Source organism: Erythrolamprus reginae, chromosome 4 (genome assembly GCF_031021105.1).
Source record: "Erythrolamprus reginae isolate rEryReg1 chromosome 4, rEryReg1.hap1, whole genome shotgun sequence".
Taxonomy (NCBI): Eukaryota; Metazoa; Chordata; class Lepidosauria; order Squamata; family Dipsadidae; genus Erythrolamprus; species Erythrolamprus reginae.
This window is the reverse complement of record NC_091953.1, coordinates 113,283,747-113,308,572: the sequence shown is the minus strand read 5'-3', so window position 1 is coordinate 113,308,572 and position 24,826 is coordinate 113,283,747. Positions and strand designations below refer to the sequence as shown.

Genomic DNA, 24,826 nt, shown 5'->3' with positions numbered 1-24,826 from the left:
GTATATTAAATCTTTATTTTCCCCTAAGGTAAATTTCCAATTATTGAATAACTGATTTCAGTCCTCTGCCGAACTGCTCATAAAGAAAGGAAATTGGTTCTAAGATTTAGTGTTTGTTTTCTTATCAATAGTAGGACTGCATTCTCATTTTGTCAGTCGTGCATAAACACCACAATGTAATCAATTTCTGGGTTTGTTAAAATCAGCCATGAAAACAAAAACAGTTCAGAATTGCTAAGACTATAAACATTAAATACACTGTCAATGAGAAATAGTTCAATATATTTCAATTTATATTTTCCTTCTTCTTTCCATAACAAAAATAATTACGCTAGCAATTGATTGCAGATGATTTCTGCATTCCTTTTAAAAAAAAAATGTATTTATTAAATTTTTCCGGTTTTTTTAAACAATACATGATCGTATTTACAGATGAATCTACATCACATATACATTCCTATCAACATTATCTTTTGATTGCTTTTAGATTTCTTGATGTTTTATTTCAATGTTTAGTTTGAGTTTCTTTTTTTTTGTCCATTGGTACCATTTTGTCCAGATTTCATAGTCCGATTCTTTTCGGTTATTGAGTTCCATTGTCAATCTGTCCATCTCTGCGCAGTCGTATATTTTCTTGATGATCTCGTTGTCTTCAGGTATTTGCGGGTTTTTCCAGTTCTGTGCAAATACAATCCTTGCCGCTGTTGTTATATGCAAGCTTAAATATTTTACATTTTTAGGATAAGTCCCTCTCATAATACCCAATAGAAAAAAACTCTGGTGTATATTCCATTTTTGTATTTGTTGTTTGACACAACCAATTATTTGTTTATTTTCAATATTTTTTTGTCTCTGGACATAACCACCATAGATGAAAGAAGGTGCCTTGAGTCTTATTACATTTCACACACATTGGGCTGTAATTTTTGTGCATTTTGGCTAATCTTTTGGGTGGGAGATGCCAATGGTATAACATTTTGTACTGGTTTTCTTTGTATGTTGTGGATTTTGTTAATTTAATATTTCTCTTCCAAATCTGTTCCCATTCCTCTATATATATATTATGGCCAACAATTTTCACCCAAGCAATCATTGTTTATTTGACTATCTCCTCTGGTCTTTCATATTCCATCAAATATTTATATATTTTTGATATTGCTTTTTCTTCTGCATTCCTGAAAAAGGTAATAATTTCTCCATGAGAAATAATATTTAAAATAGAAAGAAGGAAATTGAACTTAGCAATTGAACAAAGGGCACTAAATTTTATTTACATGTCTGAGCACAAACGAAGAAACCAAATGTACATCCTTTTTTGGCAGATACAATACATCATCCAAGTCCATCAAATTGTTTTCATCAAGGGGAGAGGGATCACCTGATGTCTTCCTTTCCATTTCTATTTTGCTGCCATTATGCATATAAAAAGATTAAATCTAGAATAATGAAGGGCCACTGCCTTTGGGATTGTTCATGCTAATTACTGATAATATCATTTTGTATGATTCTAGAAGTTATGTATCTTTTGATAGGTAAATATATACACATGGAAACTGGCAATTCAGTTGTTATGGGGGAAAATACTTGCTTGCTTTCTTTTGATCTTGCAGGTCAAAATACACATGTTAACATTTTTTTCTTCCTTTTACTTTTCTTGCTTTGCTGCAATTTAAACACTCTTCTCATTACTGTTGCTGTTATTGCTGTTGTTGTTATTATTATTATTACTATTATTATTTCTGTTTTAATCTCTAACATAATACTCTGCCATCAGAACATATAAAATGTGTATGAAACTGGTTCTAGAAATTGACAACTTCATATGAAAATGAGATTTAGTACTGGTAATGTAATGTTTGATCTGAACATTCAGGATGCTCAAGGTACTGAATATCACTTTTTGCAGAATATCGCTTTTAGATTGCTAATAGTATCAAGATTTTGCTAATAGTATCAAGATTTTGCTAATAGTATCAAGATTTTGCAATATTTTGCAGAATATCGCTTTTAGATTGCTAATAGTATCAAGATTTTGAAAACCTTAGATTTAAACTTGAGCAAGAAGAGTTGCTAAGAGTTTGGCTTGGTTTGGTTTGGCCCATAGTCTATTTATGACCCTTTTGACGTCTTCTGAAATGGGATTATGAAATGAATTATTTTACTTTATTTAGAATGCAAGTCATAGTTGTGTACATTGTTGTAACAGTAGAATAAAGAGAGCATTCTGTAATCCAGGAGAAAAACTGCAATTTATTAAGGAATTGATACACTTTCTATAGATGTTGTGGGATATATTACTTTTATGATATTCCAGGGTTTTACTTATCCAACTATATTTTTCTGTGTGCACCTGATTTTCTTATCCGTACCCCCTATTCCTTGTAGTCTTCCAAAATATATAACAAATGAAAGTCTTTTTAAAAAGGGGAATGAAGGAGGAAACTTACTACTGTACTGTTTATGTAACATGTGATTTCAAAATATATTTTTTGGACTATAAAGTGTATTTCCCCTCCCAAAAGTGGGTGAAAATTTCTGTGCACCTTATAGAGTGAATATTGTGGGAGGTGATTGATTGGGGGTGAATGGGCTACAGCGGTGGTGAATGGGTGGTAGCAAATATAGATTTTATCTGAAATTTATTATTTTATTCTAGACTTTTTAACTGGATATTCCTTGAGTGTTTTTATTGTATTGGGTTCCTACTGGTGTGCTTGACGCCATCACACCAGTAGCGAAAATGGAGCTGCGCATGCATCTCTGGGTGACCAGTGGGCAGGCGCATGCGCCCACATGAGATTTGGCTTCTGTGCATGCACAGGAAGCCAAATCTCACACAAGTGCATTTGAGAATTTGCTGATTTTCAATGGGTTTTTTTCTTATATACAGCAAAAAACACTGAAAATCAGCGAAATCTCATGCGCGTGCATGTCCTCACATGAAATTTGCCTTTCTGTGCATGTGCAGAAGTCAAGTCTCATGCATTTGTGCAGTGTTTCTCATCTGCAGCAACTTTAAGGTGACTGGGTCTCAATTCCTGGAAATTTCCCAGCTAGCATTTGTTGCTGGGAAATTCTGGGAGTTGAAGTCTCCCCATCTTAAAGCATGGTTAGCTGGGCCATTCTGGTAATTTGAAAGACAGACAGACAGACAGACAGACAGACAGAAAGAAAGAAAGAAAGAAAGAAAGAGGGAGGGAGGGAGGGAGGAAGGAAAGAGGGAGGGAGAGGAAGGAAGGAAGGAAGAAGGAAGGAAGGAAGGAAAGAGGGAGGGAGAGGAAGGGAGGAAGGAGGGAGGGAGGGAGAGGAAGGAAGGAAGGAAGAAGGAAGGAAGGAAGGAAAGAGGGAGGGAGAGGAAGGAAGGAAGGAGGGAGGGAGGGAGGGAGAGGAAGGAAGGAAGGAAGGAAGGAAGGAAGGAAGGAAGGAAGGAAGAAAGAAAGAAAGAAAGCGGAAAGAATCCAGGGGTTGAAATAAATCAGCATTCAGCCAGTCAATTAACCTTTAAAGAAAATAACAGAAGCAAAAGTTGGAAAAGTGAACTTAAAAGTAACCAGCTATTTTTACAAAATACTTCTTCCAATAGGAAAAAATATAAATGACTTTCTGGCTGCTTCAAGAAACTGCAGCCTTCGAGTCTGCGGAGAGGGGTGGCATACAAATCTAATAAATAATAATAATAAGATTCTCCCTCCCAGATGCTGTCAAAAAGTAATTTGGGGCCATTCCTAAGTGCTCCCATTCAAATCCAGAGGGTAAGACTTCCAAAGAACCATCTCTAGCACAGCAGATGGTAAGAGAAAGAAAGCCTCTTACTCCTCAGCAGCCATCCTGGGGAGGAGTTTAAATAATATTTAAATTAGTTTTAAAGAGAAAAAGAAAGTGAACTTCTCTATCTCTCCTAATTAGAACCTCTAATGTTTGCAAAAATTACGAACCTGTCAAGTGATTAAAATTATATTCTATATTTAATTGGAAATGGTATTATTCAGCCATGAATATTAATTTTCCAAACCCATATAAAACTCTAATCCAGCACATTAGCAGACAGCAAACATAATGGGAATGAAAATGACAAAAGAGCCGTCATCTCTTATTTTCTAGAAACTTGATGATCTTCTTGAAAACATTTCAGAGGGTCTGTTGCTTAATTGTTAATTTTGGTTAACTAATGAACTGAATAGAGCTCATATCAGTTTCGATCAAATTAAGTGGTAGTTCTTATGAGGTTCCTTTATTATTATAGTTGGTTCCAATAGGGCAGATCAGGAGTGGGAAACAGGGAGAAAAAAAAACAGCAACAGGAAACAAGGTTTAAATCCCTGAGTCATAAATGCTTTGCTAAATCATTATGCCAGATTTCCCAATCTAATGCTTCTAGATGTTTTGAGACTATGGTCAGTTGTAAACTAGTATGGGCTTCGGCTGAAAATTATGAAGAGGGCAGTCTTTACAAATCTGGATAACACCAGCTGTCCAATATCTGAGTAGAATCAAAATGAAGGGTCAGAGCCATTAAAATTTAAGCTACTTTTGGCATTAAAAGTTAAGAACAATCTTTTAAACTGTTCCTAAAAACTGGAGCTTTCAATGCGGGCATCATGTGATCCTTCTAACTTTCTGCCATTATTAATATGATTAGCCTTTACAAGTACAGTGGTACCTCTACCTAAGAACGCCTCTACTTAAGAACTTTTCTAGACAAGAACCGGGTATTCAAGATTTTTTTTTTGCCTCTTCTCAAGAACCATTTTCCACTTATAAACCTGAGCCTCCAAAACCGTAACCGGAAAAGGCAGGGAGAAGCCTCCATGGGGCCTCTCTAGGAATCGCCTGGGAGGAAACAGGGCCGGAAAAGGTGGGGAGAAGCCTCCGTGGGGCCTCTCTGGGAATCGCCTGGGAGGAAACAGGGCCGGAAAAGGTGGGGAGAAGCCTCCATGGGGCCTCTCTAGGAATCTCCTGGGAGGAAACAGGGCCAGAAAAGATGGGGAGAAGCCTCCTTGGGGCCTCTCTAGGAATCTCCTGGGAGGAAACAGGGCCTCCACCCTCCCTGTGGTTTCCCCAATCGCATGCATTATTTGCTTTTTACATTAATTCCTATGGGAAAAATTGCTTCTTCTTACAAACTTTTCTACTTTAGAACCTGGTCACTGAACAAATTAAGTTAATAAGTAGAGGTACCACTGTAACCCCAAGCTATTTTTTTCTCTTTTGTGCTATGACCTTTTAATTCAAGCTGCCTCTTGAAGATTTACTATATATGCACTGTATTTTAAAATGACAGGTAGACAACTTTCTCTCCAACTGCAGAAAACAAATGGCAACTACTTCATTGTTTTTCTATTCCTCTTTCTGTCTGTTACCTTCCATTTCTATATTGTTGTGACTTGATATAATAGAGCAATAAAAGATGGCACCAAAAAGCACTAAGAGATAAAAGCTTTGGTGCTGAGGTGTGAATAAGATATGTAGAAAATATCTGAAAACAGCGCAATTGATTTTTGCTGCACAAAATATATCTGGGATACTAATTTAAAAATTGTCGCGGTTTTCTATTTCAGCTATCCAACCATAGAGCAATTCAGTCTGTCATCATGGAGATTATATTTAACTCTTGCTGCCTCTTTTTTCTACTTCTCAATTTAATCTTTGATATGTACTTAAATCTCTGTAAATGGCTTGTGTGTACATGTGTGAATATAGCTGCACATTTGATTTTAGTTCCCACCCGGAAACATCAGTAGAAGTAGTCCTATCTTTTTTTCAGCATCACATGTAGAGAGAAATAATAATAATAATAGTTAATGCAAATAACAAAATAACTATCAAAGCCTCTGCAGAGCAGAACTAAGTCCGATCCTCATAATGATGATGATGATGATGATGATGATGGTATTAATAATAGTAACAATAACAACTACAGAGTTGGAAGGGACCTTGGAAGTCTTCTAGTCCAACCCCTGTTTAGACAGGAAACCCTACACTACTTCAGACAGATGGTTATCCAACATCTGCTTAAAAACTTCCAGTGTTGGGGCATTCACAACTTCTGGAGGCAAGCTGTTCCAATGATCAACTGTTCTGATGCTCAGGAAATTGTTTATTTTCGTAAAAATAACAATGTTTATTTTTACGTGAAAGGACGCCACAGCGGCGCTGCAAGCAAAGGGCGGTCCTTTCATGTAAAAATAAACATGTTTATTTTTACATGAAAGGACCGCCTATTGCTTGTAGCGCCACTGCGGTGTCCTTTCAGGTAAAAATAACAATGTTTATTTTTATGTGAAGACCTCCCTTTGAAGGAGCTGGGGAACCCCTCCCACAAAAAATTGCGGGGGCGGACCCTTGATGTCACTGGCAGGTTGCTAAGGACGCCAAGGTGATCACTTCCTGGATTCCATGGAATCCAGAAAGTGATCACCTTGGCGTCCTTAGCAACCTGCCGGTATACGTGACGTCAAAGCTCCGCCCCCGGAATCTCTTGGTGGGATTCCCCGTTCAGGTTTGGGTTTGGTTCGGGTTCGGCCGAATTTTGCATAAAGTTCATCCGAACTTGCCGAACCCGAACACCATTGGGTTCGCCCATCACTAGTGGCAACCCCTGAGATATTGGAACACGGCTATCATGTCTCCCCTGGTCTTTCTTTCCATTAAACTAGCCATGCCCAGTTCCTGCAACCATTCTTCATATGTTTTAGCCTCCAATTCCCTAATCATCTTTGTCGCTCTTCTCTGCACTTTTTCTAGAGTCTCAATATCCTTTTTGCATCGTGGTGACCAAAACTGAATGCAGTATTCCAAGTGTGGCCTTCTTGAATTCCTTTGAGCCATATCTAACACCAAGACAGTGTTGTTTGTTGAATAGATTCATGTGCATAGGCATGAATAGTAATAAATCAGTTTAATTGGAACTTCACATATGGCCTGATCTTTCTTTCCTGACAGGAAGAGACAAACAGCTTGGAAATTTTCCAATAGAAGGAACATCACAAAGAATCTCTCTCTCTCTCTCTATTGCAGAATATACTTCCCCAATAGAAAGATAATGTTGAATTTAAGGAGTTAGTCACTGTGATAGTGTATCCTATTGATAAAACTGCAGAATTTGTTACCAATTACTTAAGAGCTACATGACAGATTACTTTGGACTAGATAAGGGACTATTGGGTGTTGGGCCTTTTTTGTAATGACCTTCCATTTTGTTGCTCTGGCCCAAGTCTATATGCATATAGCACATTTTCTTCTGTATTAAAACCATTGCTGTTTGGTGTGTGTTTGGCGCTTCTGTGTTTTAAACACACATTCATTGCGTTTAAACACAGAAGTATATTCTGAGATTAATACACGTTACTTTGTGGCTTGAAAAATTACACTCTTGTGCAATATGAATAGGGAAATTCTTTAGTAATTTGATAATTGTATGTACTATGTGTAATTGTGAGGGAGGAAAAAGAAAGAGAAAAATGAAGATAATGGATTTAAAACAAGAATACATCCATCCATCCATCCATTCAAATATACAGTGTTCCCTCGATTTTTGCGGGTTCGAACTTCGCGAAAAGTCTATACCACGGTTTTTCAAAAATATTAATTAAAAAATACTTTGCGGTTTTTTCCCCTATACCATGGTTTTTCCCACCCGATGACGTCATATGTCATTGCCAAATTTTCGTCCACCTTTAATAAATATTTTTTTAATAAACTTTAATAAATAAACATGGTGAGTAATAATCTAAATGGTTCCTAAGGGAATCGGAAATTGTAATTTAGGGGTTTAAAGTGTTAAGGGAAGGCTTGTGAAACTGTTCATAGCCAAAAATAGTGTATTTACTTCCACATCTCTACTTTGCGGAAATTCTACTTTCGCGGGTGGTCTCAGAACGCATCCCCCACGAAAATTGAGGGAACACTGTAATCCTAAAAACTGAGCCTAGGTAGCTACATTAAAAATAGGCAAAGTTTTTCAAAGTTCTAGGGTTTCCTAGACCAGTAATGGTGAACCTTTTCTCCTTCGGATGCTGAAAACATATGCGCACACACTATTGAGCCTGTACAAATGCCCACACCCATAATTCAATGCCTGGGGAGGGCAAAAATTGTCTCCCCTGCCCCCATGGAGGCCCTCTGGAGGCCAGAAACAGCTCCTTTCCCAACTTCTGGTGGGCCCGGTAGGCCTGTTGTTTACCCTCCACAAGATCCAGAGGCTTCCTTGGAGCCTGGGAAGGGCAAAAACGCCCTCCCCCATCCCCCCTGAGGTCCTCCGAAAGCTGAAAATGCCCTCCCAGAGACTCCACGTGAGTCAAAAATCAGCTGACTGGCACGCACATGTGTGCTGGAGCTGAGCTAGGGCAACAGCTCATGTGCTGTCAGATATGGCCCCGCGTGCCACCTGTGGCACCCGTGCCATAGGTTCACCATCACTGTCCTAGACAGTACAGTAAATTGTAACTGTTTTCTAATTCATATGAATGGTGCTTCAAGCTCCGCCCACCTGAGCCAGAAAAACTCCACCAGCATCTTTTCTTTTCCCCAACTCCTGGGCAATAGATAAAATAACAATTTGATACTTTTTTCATAAAACCCCAAATCCAGGGATGAAATGCTCCTGGTTTTCTTGTGCCCGTCGGTCATCGGAGAGTCTGTCATGAAGGAAGTGTGAAGGTCCCCCTACTTGCCCTGCCATTTGGATTCTTTTACCCTCTGCACATGTACAAAGCATTCTGTGCATGCTCAGAGGGTGTAAGAACCCAAATGGTGGTGTCTGTGACTGGCTCTCCGACGACCGAAAGGAACATGTGCAGAAGCAAAATCTCGCGGATGACACCGTGGGGTAGTGAAAATGGAGCTCCACTCCAGAACACCCAATTTGCTCTGAAAGATGTTGAGCCTTCGGAGAAGGGCGAAATCTAATTATTATTATTATTAATAATAATAATAATAATAATAATAATAATAATAATAGAAACATAGAAACATAGAAACATAGAAACATAGAAACATAGAAACATAGAAACATAGAAACATAGAAACATAGAAACATAGAAACATAGAAACATAGAAACATAGAAACATAGAAACATAGAAACATAGAAACATAGAAACATAGAAACATAGAAACATAGAAACATAGAAACATAGAAACATAGAAACATAGAAACATAGAAACATAGAAACATAGAAACATAGAAACAACATAGAAACATAGAAACATAGAAGTCTGACGGCAGAAAAAGACCTCATGGTCCATCTAGTCTGCCCTTATACTATTTTCTGTATTTTATCTTAGGATGGATATATGTTTATCCCAGGCATGTTTAAATTTAGTTACTGTGGATTTACCAACCACATCTGCTGGTAGTTTGTTCCAAGGATCTACTACTCTTTCAGTAAAATAATATTTTCTCATGTTGCTTTTGATCATTTCCCCAACTAGAATAATAATAATAATAATAATAATAATAATAATAATAATAATAATAATAATAATATAAAATGCAAGGCATCTTGCATAAGCCATATCCACAGTGTGGTAGTAAAAATTTTGGTAGCCCTTCACTGAATTATCCGTACCAGTAGGAACCTGCTACTGGCTCTCAGAAAGTTCTTGTTCCTATGCTCTAACCCAGTGATGGTGAACCTTTTTTTCCTCAGGTGCCAAAAGAGCATGTACGCATGCTATCGTGCATGTGCGAGTGCCCACATCCAAAATCCAATGCACAGGGAGGGCAAAAACAGCTTCCCCCACTCCTCAGAGGCCCTCTGGAAGCCGGAAATGGTCTGTTTTCCAACTTCTGGTGGGCCTAGTAGGCCCATATTTCATCCTTCCCAGGCTCCAAAAGCTCGCCTGGAGCTGGGGAAGGTAAAAACGCCTCCCCATCCTTCTGGAGGCTCTCTGGAAGCCAAAAATGCCCTCCCAAAGCCCCTGTGTGAGGCAAAAATCAACTGGCAGGCACACACATGCATGTTGGAGCTGAGCTAGGGCTATGGCTCGCATGCCAGCAGATATGGCTCCCCGTGTCATAGATTCACCATCACTGCCTAACCATTTTTAGAGTAGTTCCTGTAGCACACAATTAGTATATGCTAAAAATCTTACTACTTTTCACAGACTGAGTTTTGGCCCTGAGCAGGTCTGGTACTCTGGTACCAGACTGTTAGCATCATAAGAAAGTTGGAAAAGTAATTGTCCCTCAAAGCTGTCCACTAACATTAAATGAGGAAGAGCTTCAGAGGGCACTGACATAATAGAAAAGACTTAACTACTAGATAAATTAAAAGCCGAGTATAAAATAAAACATCCATGTTATTTGAAATGTAGATTTAGATTTGTTGCTGAATTAAAAGATTCCACTTTCCTTCTTCTCTATGTACCATCCAACACTGGCTTGCTTATAGTGTTTGGTTTGTATGAAAGGAGATGATTAATCTCCTTAAGAGCTGTGGTGGTGCAGTGATTAGAATGCAGTACAGTGTTCCCTCAATTTTCGCGGGGGATGCGTTCTGAGACCGCCCGCGAAAGTCGAATTTCCGCGAAGTAGAGATGTGGAAGTAAATACACTATTTTTGGCTATGAACAGTATCACAAACCTTCCCTTAACACTTTAAACCCCTAAATTGCAATTTCCCATTCCCTTAGCAACCATTTAGATTATTACTCACCATGTTTATTTATTAAAGTTTATTATAAAAAATGTTTTTTAAAGGCAAATGAAAGTTTGGCAATGACATATGACGTCATCGGGCGGGAAAAACCGTGGTATAGGGGAAAACACAGCGAAGTATTTTTTAATTAATATTTTTGAAAAACCGTGGTATAGACGTTTCGCAAAGTTCGAACCCACGAAAATCGAGGGAACACTGTATTGTAGGTTATCTCACTGCTCACTGCCAGAGGTTCGGTCCTTACCAGCTCAAGGTTGACTCAGCCTTCCATCCTTCCAAGGTTGATAAAATGAGGACCCCGATTGTTGGGGGCAATATGCTGATTCTGTAAACCACTTAGAGAGGGCTGTAAAAGCGCTACATATAAGTCTATGTATAAGTCTATTGCTATTGCTAAATAGACACAAGTGCTATATTAAAGAGTCCGCATACCCTGCTGAAGGCTTTTTCTTTCTCATCTTTTAAAAATCACCTCTTAAGTAGGACTTTGAAAAATGCTGCATAAAGTAGTTAGCATATTGAGGATTGCTGCTTTCAGAAATCATGTGCTGTTGATCAAGAATGGGCAAAAGTGAAAACACTGCTGAAATATATATTTATATACAGTGATCCCTCGAGTTTCGCGATCTTGATCTTCGCGAAACGCTATATCGCGATTTTTCCACCGATGACCTCACTCTCTTCCTTCCTTTCTCATCTTTCTTTCTCTCTCTCTTTCTCTATCTTGCTTCTTCCTCTCTCACACTCTCTTCCTCCCTCTCTCATCTCTTTCTTTCCTTCTCTCTCTTTCTCTATCTCTCCCCCTCTTGCTGGCGGGCGGCGGGCGGCGGGCGGCGGGCGGGCATCAGCAAAGGGGAAACCCCGATTCGGCTCCTCGCTGCTGCTGCGCTACTGAGCAGATCAGCTGCTGGGCAGCCAAAGAAACCTTCCCTGGGTCTTCCCGGCTGCCCACGCAAAGGGGAAACCCCGGCTCCTCGCTGATGCCCGCTGCTCGCCCGCCCACCAGCAAGAGGGGGAAGACCCAGGGAAGGTTCCTTCGGCCGCCCAGCAGCTGATCTGCTCGGTAGCGCAGCAGCAGCGAGGAGCCGAATCGGGTTTCCCCTTTGCGTGGGCAGCGGGGAACGCAAACTCCACCATCTATGCATGCGCGGCCATAGAAAAAAAGGGTGCGCATGCGCAGATGGTGTTTTTACTTCCGCAACCCTACATCGCGAAAAATCGATTATCGCGAGGGGTCTTGGAACGGAACCCTCGCGATAATAGAGGGATCACTGTACCTCCAATAAACGTTTTGCCACTGACTTCATAGTAAGTAGAGCTATAACGCTTGCTGTATGGAATCTTGTTTTGTAGGGTGGAAGAAGGAGAAGGACTACAACAAACACAAATAGTGGTATGTAATTCTCCATTTTATTGATTTTTCCCTGATTTTTTTTCTTTAAGCTTATGATATGTTGAATACATTTTTACTATTTTTTTCCCTACTTTATTTCCATACAGCAAGAAACTAATTCACTCCAGCACTTTAATTCCACAATAACTAAGAAACAGGGGAGAAACTGTTTTGGTTTTCATTCCCCTAACACTGGTCATCAAAATACACTACTTAGCAGATAACTTATCAATAATTTGTATACAAATGTTTGCTTATTCATAATAATGGTTATTTCATTACACGTTTAATTTTTCAGCCATCCTGAGATTGAAGTTTACAATGCAATATATAGAGAGAGGAAAAATCTAAACAATAAAACCAGTACTAAATCAAAATAATGTGTACAATCTTATTATAGCAGTATGCATACACATACACACTGTAATGTTAATGTAATAAATATACAACAATGAAAATAGTAATAAATAGATATAAAAATACAAAACTACTATAAAACAATTACGCTTTAAAACTACAAAAAATTGACAAAAATCCCCTTTAAGTCCCTTTTGAGGGCGAGAGGAAGAAGAAATAATTAAAATGTTAAAATTTTTTATAATATGATAGATATCAAGAATCCAGTCAATTTTACTTTTTGCCTTCCACTATCACATAATAAGTGTTTTGGCTGATTTTCATCTCCACAAAAAAACACGTTCTTGATGCTTGGATGAAAGTATCGATGTTAATTCCAAGAGGGCATTTTTTATATATACCATTATATGTATTTAAAGGAGGAAAAGGCATATCTTTAACAATAATGTGTGATTTGGGATTGAATAAGCCATATTCATAATTATAAATTAACTTGCAATAGAAATCATTAAAAAAACTTACAAAGAATGGAACAGCAACCCCATTTTGAATCCCAGCTGCTGTGGCCTAGAGGTAGCACTCTTTCCTTGCAATCGGGAGGTTGTGAGTTCGATCCTAGGTGGAATCAGATAGAGGGTCTCCTGCTTGGGTAGGGGGTTGAACTAGGTGGCAAAGTCCCTTTCAACTCTGTTAATCTGAATTTTAAAAACAAGACAAACGTGAGCCAATTTGGAACCAATGGTTAATGAAAGAAGTGGTACAGTAGATTCTGTTGTGGTTGGCTCTGGCCGAGCTCGTGCCCCAAGGAATGGGGAGGTGGATGCAGGGGAAACATCACCATGTCATAGGGCTGTTTTATTGCCAACAGAGTCAGGGAGTGAAGTTTCCTCGGAAGAAGAAGAAGGTGGGGGTGACTTGGAAGAGGGGAGTTTGGCAGACAGCCCAGGAGGAGATCAATCGTCCTTATCATCCCTGGATTCGGAACAAGAACTTATGACACATCCACGCATGCGTAGAGTGATGCATAGGAGACAACAACTGAAGGATTATTACAGGAGATAAATGAGGCCACCTGTGGTTGGGTGGGGCTGCTGTAATTAGTGCTACAGATAAAAGAGCAGCCTGCTGTTTTAGCCTCATGGCAGTTTATCTGATTCATAGTTTCGTCAAGATTGTGGTTTTTGCTGTTCAAGATTGTATGTGGACTCTCTGGACTTTAGAATTTGACTCAATTTTCCAGTTATTGGGTGAGCAATTGGATTGCATTTAACCTGTGCCTTGTGTGTACCAGAAAATCCCTTTGACATTTAAAAAGGGAGCTGTTTCTGTTTTTCTGTTGATAAAGAATTTTGGGTTTTCCTTCTGTCGTGTGGTGTGTGTCTTTCTGGACTAATTACCTTGTAATTACAGGCGGTTGAGACACGCCGGCAGAACAGATTCAATCTGAATTTTGAAGTGTTGAAAGGCATAAGCCTATTTGGACTGGGGGTCACTGCTCACAGTCACTCATGCCCTCATCACCTCGAGGCTCGACTACTGTAATGCTCTCTACATGGGGCTACCTTTGAAAAGTGTTCAGAAACTTCAAATCGTGCAGAATACAGCTGCGAGAGCAATCATGGGCTTTCCCAAAAATGCCCATGTAACACCAACACTCCGCAGTCTGCAATGGTTGCCGATCAATTTCCAGTCACAATTCAAAGTGTTGGTCATCACCTATAAAGCCCTTCATGGCACCGGACCAGGGTATCTACGAGACCGCCTTCTGCCGCACGAATCCCAGCGATCGGTTAGGTCCCACAGAGTGGGCCTTCTCTGGGTCCCGTCAACAAAACAATGTCGTTTGGCAGGCCCGAGGGGAAGAGCCTTTTCTGTGGCGGCCCCGGCCCTCTGGAACCAACTCCCCCTGGAGATTAGAATTGCCCCCACCCTCCTTGCCTTTCATAAGCTCCTTAAAACCCACCTCTGCCATCAGGCATGGGGGAACTGAGATATTCTTTCCCCCTAGGCCTTTACAATTTATGCATGGTATGTTTGTTTGTATGTATGTTTGGTTTTACAAATAAGGGTTTTTTAACTGTTTTAGTATTGGATTTACATGCTGCTTTGTACTACTGTTGTTAGCCGCCCCGAGTCTATGGAGAGGGGCGGCATACAGATCTAATAAATAATAATAATAATAATAATAATAATAATAATAATAATAATAAAATAATAAGAGAATTTTTAAAAATGGAACTAAAAATCTGTATCAGCATTGTATTTCCCTCTAGGACACATATTTCATAACTTGGGATCAACTAGAGTCTGCTCATGAATAAATCACCTGTAATTTAGTCTAGGGTGGCATTCAGGAATGGCCTGAGGTGATAACTTTAAATTAAACTGAAGCATGCAAAGATGAAGCCCTTCAACTACTGAGCCTTCACCATAATGAAGAACCTTAAAGGATATTACAGACTTTGCATTGGGCTGGGGAAATTACAAATGTAGCACAAAATGTGGACAGCAATTGTGCGCTGTTATTATTTTTAACATTACAGTGTTCCCTCGATTTTTGTGGGTTCGAACTTCGTGAAACATCTATACCATGGTTTTTCAAAAATATTAATTAAAAAATATTTCACGTTTTTCCCCCCTATACCACGGTTTTTCCCACCTGATGATGTCATATGTCATTGCCAAACTTTTGTCTGTCTTTAAAAAACATTTTTTAATAAACTTTAATAAATAAACATAGTGAGTAATAATCTAAATGGTTGCTAAGGGAATGGGAAATGGTAATTTAGGGGTTTAAAGTGTTAAGGGAAGGCTTGGGATACTGTTCATAGCCAAAAATAGTGTATTTACTTCTGCATCTCTACTTCACGGAAATTTGACTTTCGCGGGCGGTCTCGGAACGCATCCCCCGCGAAAATCGAGGGAACACTGTATATGCTAATTCCATTTCCGCTGAATATAGCTTTCAGATATATTGGTCCATAATAAGCGTAACTGCAGAGAAATACAGTCTTTGGGAATGCCAGTAATTATTCTGGGCATTGATTAACAACATTTGGTGTGAAAGGTTATTTTTAAGTGAAATTTTGAGAATATTTTCAAAGATATATTTTATGATATATAATCTGAGTAACAAATTACTAGAGCGTGCTTTCTTATATCTTTGATTTTGTGATTCATGAGATCTTTGCAAGATCTTTAACTACTGTTTATAAATGTTATTTATAAATATATTATTGGTGATATGATCACCCATCCATATCTTTAAAAAAGTCATACATTATTTCTGACATAATCATACACTGATATATGGCACAATGCTAAATATGTTTCATGTATTCAGAAACGTATCAGTCAGATAAATAAATTATTATTTTAATATCAATGGAAATGCTCAATCGTCTAAGTCAGGGTTGTCCCAAATGTGTTTTTTTTTTCAAAAAGGCAATAAGACTTTCTTGGTTTTTTTCTTTGAAAATGTTTTGCTTCTCATCCAAGAAGCTTCTTCAGTTCTAACTACCAGTAACTGGTGGGGGATGGAAGCAGTTGTATATTCTTTGCAGTCAGCTACAGGATGGGGTTGCTACTTACTGCTGCTACTGGTACAAAGCACGCCAGCTCTGTGTCACCAGCATGCCCTAGCGAGATTTTGCTTCTGTGCATATATATATACATGAGCTACAGCTGTTCTTGGCTACTATTTGTTGTGGTTAGCTCTGGCCCAGCTCCTGCCCCAAGGAATGTGGATGTGGATGTGGGGGAAACATCCACAAGTCACAGGCCTGTTTTGCTCCCGACAGAGTCAGCTAGTGAATTATCCGATGACGAAGGAAGTGTGGGTGGGATGGAAGAGGAGGGCTTGGCTGCCAGCCCAGGAGGAGATCAATCTTCCTTATCTTCGTTGGATTCCAATGAGGAACGTATGACAGACCCACGCATGCGTAGAGCTATGCATAGGAGAGAACAACTTAAGACATATTACAGGAGATAAGAGAGGCCACCTGTGGTTGGGCAGGGCTCCAGTAATTAGAGCTGCTGATAAAATAGCAGTGTGCTGGCTTAAACATTGTGGAAGATTATCTGATCGTAGTTCGTCAAGTCCGTGACTTGCTGTTTCCTGATTATATTAAGACTTTGCTTGAATTCCCAGACTCTGAACTATATAATTCATTGTGAGTGTTTATCCTCGTGTGGACAACAGTAGCTGTGAGCCAATTCCCAGTTACTAGGTTAGCAATTGGATTTATTATTAGACTTCGTTCTTGGATTGTCTTTAAAGTGTGCCTTATTTTTACAAGAAATCCCTTTGAAGTTTAAAAGGGAGTTTTTTCTTCTCTTCTGTTGATAAAGAACATTTACTTGCATTCTATCATGGGTGGGTGTCTGCTTGGATTAATTAACCTGTAATTAAGGGCGGGTGGCACACACCGGCAGAACACTATTTGGCATGAACACAGCCATCTTCAGTTTCAGGGTAACAGGTTGTAGAGCACAGATGTCAAATTCAATCACGTCACATGAGATCACATGATGTGACTTTGCGGAGCCAGGGTAGAGTGGGAACAGCCTGCACACGACTCATCCAGCCCATGGGGTGCAAGTTTGACATCCCTGTTGTAGAACAACCGGGGTGGCGCAGCAGGGAGAGTGCTGTACTGCAGGCCACTGAAGCTGACTGTAGATCTGTAGGTCAGCAGTTCAAATCTCATCACCGGCTCAAGATTGACTCAGCCTTCCATCCTTCAGAGATGGGTAAAATGAGGGCCAATATGCTGGCTCTGTTAAAAACTGCTGTTGCTAACATGTTGTAAGCCGCCCTGAGTCTAAGGAGAAGGGCGGCATAAAAATCAAACAAACAAACAAATAGGAAATTGCCCTTTCCCTCATAGTCTGCTGATGGGTTTCTTTTAAGTGTATATTTGTTATGGGATATTTTGGGCCTGATGCAAGGGCTCCACTCCTTATTAATGGTAGATTGATTGTTGAACTGTTTCCGACTGAATGGGAAGATATGTTTGAATGTGTGTGTATGCTTATATCTTTGTCCATGCAAATTGAAATGGAGGAAGTGATATTAATTTCATCGCTTTTAATGGGTTTGTTCTACCTATGACTTTAACTAGATGTAAATACACACTTACATAATGGAAAGTGGAAATATTTTAATAGATCCCTTGAACTCATGAATATTGTGAGTTCACAGTATATATTTATATGTGTGTGTATTATACTATAAATATAATCTAAACTCTAAACAGCACAGAAGTACAACACTTATTTTATTGTTTTTGTTCTTTGTGGATTTAATATGTAATTAAAATTGATATTTATTATGGGTTAATGGAGACCTAAACAGTCTTGTAGAAGATTATATTGTTCTATACTGGATAAAGTAATAACGAGTATAAGCATTTTATGAATGCACCAGTACAAAAAATAATCTTGAGTAAAATGAGATTGAGGTTCTTTGTAAAATTGTGCATGTGCTTTTCAACTGTAAAATTGAGCTTAGCAGGATATGGACTGTTTAGCATATCTCCAATTACAGATTAACTGTTAGCTGAAGAAATATATGCTTAATTTATAACTGTTGCTGTGCCCCCAATTATTTCTTTTCTTTTTGATAGGCTCAATCAATTTTTATTCAGTCATTGAACATAATAAAACAAGAAAATCACAATTATTTAGGATAAAAAATATTGTTCTAAAATATTTAAAATGGTTAGAAATAACACAGTGGGATATCTTCAAACTACAGAATAGTACATAGAACAAAGTAAGATTAGACTGATTTGCTAATGACAAGCTAAGATGAAACAAATCAGAATAACCAGGAACTTTAGTAAGGAATGAGGATAATAATTCCTTTTTTCATGTTTTCTTTTAAATTAAGTTTCATTATAAAATAAATATATATATAAAAACTAAAGTTAGAGAACGAAAAGAAAAAGAAAAGTACAAAGAGAAAAAGAAAAGTACAAAAAAGTGATTTCCAACTTTTCCCAGTGCAGTAAAATACAAAAATAATATAAACACATACTTTTGATTTACCTTTCACAACATTTCAAGCAATTTCTATAATAACAAAGTCATTCCAATCATCAAAACCTAAAATCAAAGTTTCATTCTTTCAGTTTTGAACAAAAAGTCCAGAAACAATTTCCAAGAAGAAACAAAATTAGATAAAATTATTCTCTTTAATTAAAACAATCAGTTTTGCCATCCCTACTAATTGCATCACCTTTACTATCCATTCTTCCATTGTGGGGATTAGTGTTTCTTTTTCCCTTTGTGCATATTTGATTCTTGCTGCTATCAACGTATATAATAAGTTCTCAATTTTCTTGCAAGGTCTTTGTAAGAATAGCGCCGGTGGTCTTTACTCACCGGCGCCTTTTGCTGGAGGCCTGGGGAGACAGGGTCACATGGCCTAGCCACCATTTTGGTTTCGGCTGAGATCTCGCGAGATTTCGCGAGATCTCGGCCGATAATCAGGCCAGGGTGGCCTGATCGATGACGTGTCCGGGCGGGGCCTGCCAGCCCTATATAAGGGAGGGCAGGCCCAGAGCTCAGCCTTTTCGCCCGGACTCATCAGCGAAAGCAGACACCCGCCCACCCGCCCTATTTTGCAGTGTGCTATTCTGGGTCGCCCTATGGGGCCGAATAGGAATTTTTGGCGGTCTGGCCTCTTAGCCGTGACCATTTTTTCACCTATTCCACACTGTAGAGACAGATAAGCGGTTAGGGGGTGCTTGCACCTGTTTAGGTTAATTGGCTTACCTTTGGTCATTTGGGTAGGCAGGTTAGGGGCGGAAAACTGGGTGGTGGTTTAGCAACTGCGTGTTCTCCGTTGGGCATCTTTGGGGATGATTGACAGGTTCTCTCCAAAGGCTTGTGGTTTTGACGACCTGAGCAGTTGGGGGGAACCTGTCTTTGGGTCCCGCCCATTTAATTCCCCTTGTAGGGGTTAGCCGGCAGGACCTCCCACATGCAAGTGCATGGCAAGGTCTCAGGTGAGGGAGTGGTCCCTCACCTGGATTAGCATGGAGCTACGCCCATAAGTTGCCCCGGAAGTTTATTCTACGTCATTTTCCGCCCAGGAAGCAATTGTTTGACCCTGCGGGTCCTTGTTAGGGTCATAGTTAATTATGCTAATTATGCTAATTTAATTAAATAAATTATGCAAATTTATGTTAATAAAAATGACCCAGTTTTAAATCCAGCTCTTGTGTCCGTGTCGTTACTCCGCCTCTCCTGCAAATTAGTTGATGCCAACTGGCTTTCAGCGCTTGCCTCTTCTTTGCCTGTAAATACCATTTATATTTCCTTTTGAAGATCAGCAGGTCTTAGATTGAATAAGAAAGGGGATCCTTTTTCGTTAAAGCAGGAAATCAGTTATTTCTTGGCTGCATGACATTCACTGTCAAACAAATATTGGTTAAGTAGAGAGAATTGGCTGAAAAAAATGAACGAATTGAATGTAAGATAGCAAAATTTCATACACTGTAGACTGGGTTTTTTCGTCAGTGACAAGACTGCATAAAAATGTGTAATGTTTTAACAGCCAGGTTGATAGAATTGGATGTGCTTTTCATAATTCTGTTTTGAAAGTTTAACTTTCAGCTTACCAAGCATCAAGCTTACCTTTATATAATCATAGCTTTTATAGTTCTAGGTACAGGATATCTCAGCCAAGTCTTGCACTTCGGCAGAATGCAATATTATTATTTTACTATTATTATTATTATTATTATTATTATTATTATTATTATTTATTAGATTTGTATGCCACCCCTCTCCGAAGACTCGGGGCGGCTCACAACAATAAAAACAATATTATAGCAAAACAAATCTAATATTAAAAGAAGCATATAAAACCCCATCATATATTTAAAAACCAAACAGCACATTCATACCAAACATGAAACAAAATATAAAGAAGCCTGGGAGGAAAGGTGTCTCAACTCCCCCATGCCTGGCAGTATAAGTGAGTCTTGAGTAATTTACAAAAGACAAAGAGGGTGGGGGCAGTTCTAATCTCCGGGGGAAGTTGATTCCAGAGGGCCGGGGCTGCCACAGAGAAGGCTCTTCCCCTGGGGGCCGCCAAACGACATTGTTTAGTCGACGGGACCCGGAGAAGGCCAACTCTGTGGGACCTTATCGGCCGCTGGGATTTGTGCGGTAGTAGGCAGTTACGTTCATATATACATCAGTAGTTACACAAACAATTGGTTTATTATTTATTTAAATGTATTTAATGTTTAAATTTTAAAAATACTGAAATTGTTTAAATTTTGAAAATTTTAAATGAACTTTCAGAGTTTACAAATGTTTTAGGTTTTTTTTTAAAAAATGGAAATAATAGTTTACATCTTTTAACACCGTAAACATTTTACATTTTTAACTCTTAAATAAACTAGCTATAGAAAACAGAGTTATGGGAATAGAGATTGATGCTGTTGTGATTTGAAAAATATGTTCCAATTGTTCCATGCATGTACTCATGCCCATGAAGGTTTCAAACTGCACATGCATTAAATGTAGACTAAACAAATTATTTGAATTAAAAATAAAGCACCTAGAGGCAACTATAGCCACTTTGAGACTCAACCTACAAAGGAGAAACTGCAACCTAAGCAAGAAGGCTAAGATAATGAACAAACAACTACTAGATAAAATGAACCTGTACAGGAACCTTTAGAGATAGACCAATGAAAACATGTCACTTATAGAAGGCAAAAACCCAGGAGAATAATGCCTTTGCTGTCTAGTTCAACCCAGTCCAGTGAAGTCCCACTGGAGCTCAACAATCGATTTCATAGCCTCTCCTTGGAAGACAGCATTCAGAAACCGTGAAAAGAGATGTCAACAAGTGTTTCTACGATAATAAGAAAAACAGCCCAGACCATAGTGTTGATGATAGGAGACTCATTTCCCAGGGAAACAGAATCCACATCTGTAGACCAGATAATCCATCTAGATAAATATGTTGTCTCCCTGGAGCAAAAATCAAAGATGTGGCTGAAAACCTTACTAAAATAATCAAGCCCAAAGATTACTGTCCTTTTCTTCTTTTTCATATGGGGACAAACAATACAACAATGAACCTAAAAACAATATCAAGAGACCAAGAGAAGCTTGACAAGATAGCTAAGGAATTAGAAATACAAGTCTTGTTTTCATCTGTGCTTCCTCAAAAGGACAACCTCCAATGAGGAAACAAAAGATTTTTAAAAGGAACCACTGGCTCAAGGGTTGGTGTCACCAAGAGAACTTTGGATTCCTAGACCTCATTCTTCATTACCTTCAAGAAAGTCTTCTGGGAAAGGATGGGCTTCACCTTACAAGAAATGGAAAGAATATACAGTGATACCTCATCTTACGAACTTAATTGGTTCCGGGACAAGGTTTGTAAGGTGAAAAGTTTGTAAGATGAAACAATGTTTCCCATAGGAATCAATGGAAAAGCGATTAATGCTTGCAAGCCCAAAACTCACCCCCTTTGCCAGCCAAAGCACCCGTTTTTGCGCTGCTGGGATTCCCCTGAGGCTCCCCTCTATGGGAAACCCCACCTCTTGAGTTCTGTGTTTTTGTGATGCTGCAGGGGAATCCCAGCAGTGCAAAAACAGGTGCTTCACTGCCAAAGGAAGTCCAGAGGTGGGGTTTCCCATGGAGGGGAGCCTCAGGGGAATCCCAGCAGCGCAATCCCAGCAGTGCAAAAACGGTGGGGCATCCCAGTGGCGGCGGCTTGGGTTTGTAAGGTGAAAATAGTTTGGAAGAAGAGGCAAAAAAAATCTTCAACCCCGAGTTTGTATCTTGAAAAGTTTGTATGATGAGGGGTTTGTAAGACGAGGTATCACTGTACAGTGTTTGGAAAATGACTGTCTCAGCTTATCCAAAGGGCTTTAAGCTAAAACTGAGGGGGGAGAGTGATCTTTAGGATCTTTAGGTTCAGCTATTTATTAATTTAACAAAAATAGTTTATTTGTTTTTACTTAAAGTCCTTGTGTTTCATTGCTTCTGATGCATAATTTTTGGTTTCATGGGGCAAAGTAATTAGGAATGATAATTATATTGTAATAATATCAAAAATTTAATAAAGTGTGAACCCTACTAGTAGCAATGGAATAGAATAGAATTCTTTATTGGCCAAGTGTGATTTGACACACAAGGAATTTGTCTTTGGTGCATATGCTTTCACTGAACATAAAAGAAAATATACATTTGTCAAGAGTCATGAGGTACTACACTTAATGATAGTCATAGGGATCAAATAAGCAATGAAGAAATAATCAATATTAATAAAAATCTTAAAGATACAAGCAACAAGGTATAGTCATACAGTCATAAGTGGGAGGAAATAGATGATAGGAATGATGAGAAAAAACTAGTAGTAATAGTAGTGCAAACTTAATGAATAGTTTGACAGTGTTGGAGAAATTATTTGTTTAGCAGGGTGATGGCGTTCGGGAAAAAACTGTTCTTGTGTCTAGTTGTCCGGTGTGCAGTGCTCTGGAGTGACATTTTGTGGGTAGGAGTTGAAATAGTTTATGACCAGGATGCGAGGAGTCAGTAAATATTTTCACAGCCCTCTTTTTGACACGTGCAGTATACGAGTCCTCAATAGAAAGCAGGTTGGTGGCAATTGTTTTTTCTGCATTTCTGATTATCCTCTGAAGTCTGTGTCGGTCTTGTTGGGTTGCAGAACCAAACCAGACAGTTATAGAGGTGCAGATGACAGACTCAATGATTCCTCTGTAGAACTGAATCAGCAGCTCCTTGGGCAATTTGAGCTTCCTGAGTTGGCACAGAAAGAACATTCCTTCTTGTGCTTGTTTGATGATATTTTTACTGTTAGGTGACCATTTTGGGTCTTGAGCTATGATAGAATCTAGAAATTTGAAGGTCTTTACTGTTGATACTGTGTTGTCTAGTATTGTGAGAGATGGTAGGATGGGAGGGTTTCTCCTAAAGTCTACCAGCATTTCTATGGCTTTGAGTGTGTTCAGTTCTAGATTGTTCCGGTCACACCACGAGGCTAGTTGTTCAACCTCCCATCTATATGTGGTTTCATCATTTTGTCGAATGAGACCAATCACTGTTGCGTCGTCTGCAAACTTTAGTAGTTTAGCAGATGGATCATTTGAGATGCAGTCAATGTGAAATAGATAGTTTTTTAAAAAATAAACCACACGCACATGTTATTGAATTTTATTTTTGTTGTGGCTTTAAAACTGTTGGAAACAACTCATTGACTATAGTATCTGCAAAATCCGGAAGCTACATAAATGAAAAGTGATATTTTAAATTAACGTATGAATGAGCCTTTAAAAATAACATGACAAAAACTAAATGGTTATTGAAATGTTTAACAACCTTCATATTTTCAATAAAAAATTAACATAAAGTATTTTATGCAAAGTTAAATAACTTAAAAATACTGTTTTAACAGTTACCTTTTTCACTGGCATTTATCATGCCCAAGGTATCTTAATCTAAATGGCACAGCAGATTTTAGTTCCCCTGGCCATCCACCAAAAACCCATTATTTCATTTCTCAGCAAAAATTCTCCTCAAAGTAACAGATGTTCCAGAACCAAATGGTAATTGGAAGCTTGCACACACTGAAATACCATCTGTAGAATACACACTGTGTTTCTATGGTAATGAGAATCTAACCATCTTACTGTGCATTATGTTCACATTTATTATGAATATATGCAATGCTTATTAAAATTATCATTTTATAACATTTTAAATCTCTATGTTCATGTCATTATTTTCACTTATGAAAGAGAGAGGGGGAAATTCCCTGAAATTCATTTCTGGAGTCTAGGGCTATTGACTGGACTTGATTCTACCAATTAGGTATGAATTTATTTATTTTTTAAAGTGCACTACAATGGTACCTCTACTTAAGAACTTAATTTGTTCTGTGACCAGGTCCTTAAGTAGAAACGTTCTTAAGTAGAAGCAATTTTTCCCACAGGAATCAATGTAAAAGCAAATAATGCGTGCAAACCCATTAGGAAAGAAATAAAAGCTCGGAATTTGGGTGGGACAAGGAGGAGGAAGAAGAGGAGGAGGAGAGTCGCTGTCAAAGGAAGAAGGTGAGGTGAGGAGAATAAAAAAAAATCCAAAACTTTAAGGCTTTAAAAAAAAAGAGGGACTTTGAGGCGGTGAGGAGGAGTATGCGCCTCCAATACACCCAGTGCGAGGCTGCCTCCCATACACTTATTTATTATTATTTATTTACTATTTGGATTTGTATGCCGCCCCTCTCCGAAGACTCGGGGTGGCTCACAACAAGTGTAAAACAAATCATAAATAATTCAATTAATTAAAATATTTAAAGATTTAAAAAACCCCATATACTAACAGACACACACACAGGCATACCATGTATAAATTAAATGT

General features: G+C 38.7%; 1 protein-coding gene across 3 annotated transcripts in view; it reads left to right on the top strand.

The window, feature by feature from the left end:
• Positions 1-24,826, top strand: part of FGF14 (fibroblast growth factor 14) — a 443,719-nt gene that overhangs the window by 216,656 nt on the left and 202,237 nt on the right. The window contains exon 2 of one of the 3 annotated variants that reach the window (XM_070751242.1): positions 12,013-12,052. The exons of 1 other annotated variant lie outside the window; for it this stretch is intronic. Coding sequence is in view for 1 of the 2 variants with exons in the window: in XM_070751241.1 (XP_070607342.1) it covers positions 13,608-13,656 (49 nt within the window). In the remaining variant the exon portion in view is untranslated. Of the gene's footprint in view, positions 1-12,012; positions 12,053-13,553; positions 13,657-24,826 lie in introns of those variants that run through there. One more of the 3 variants, XM_070751241.1, reaches the window with a different exon arrangement.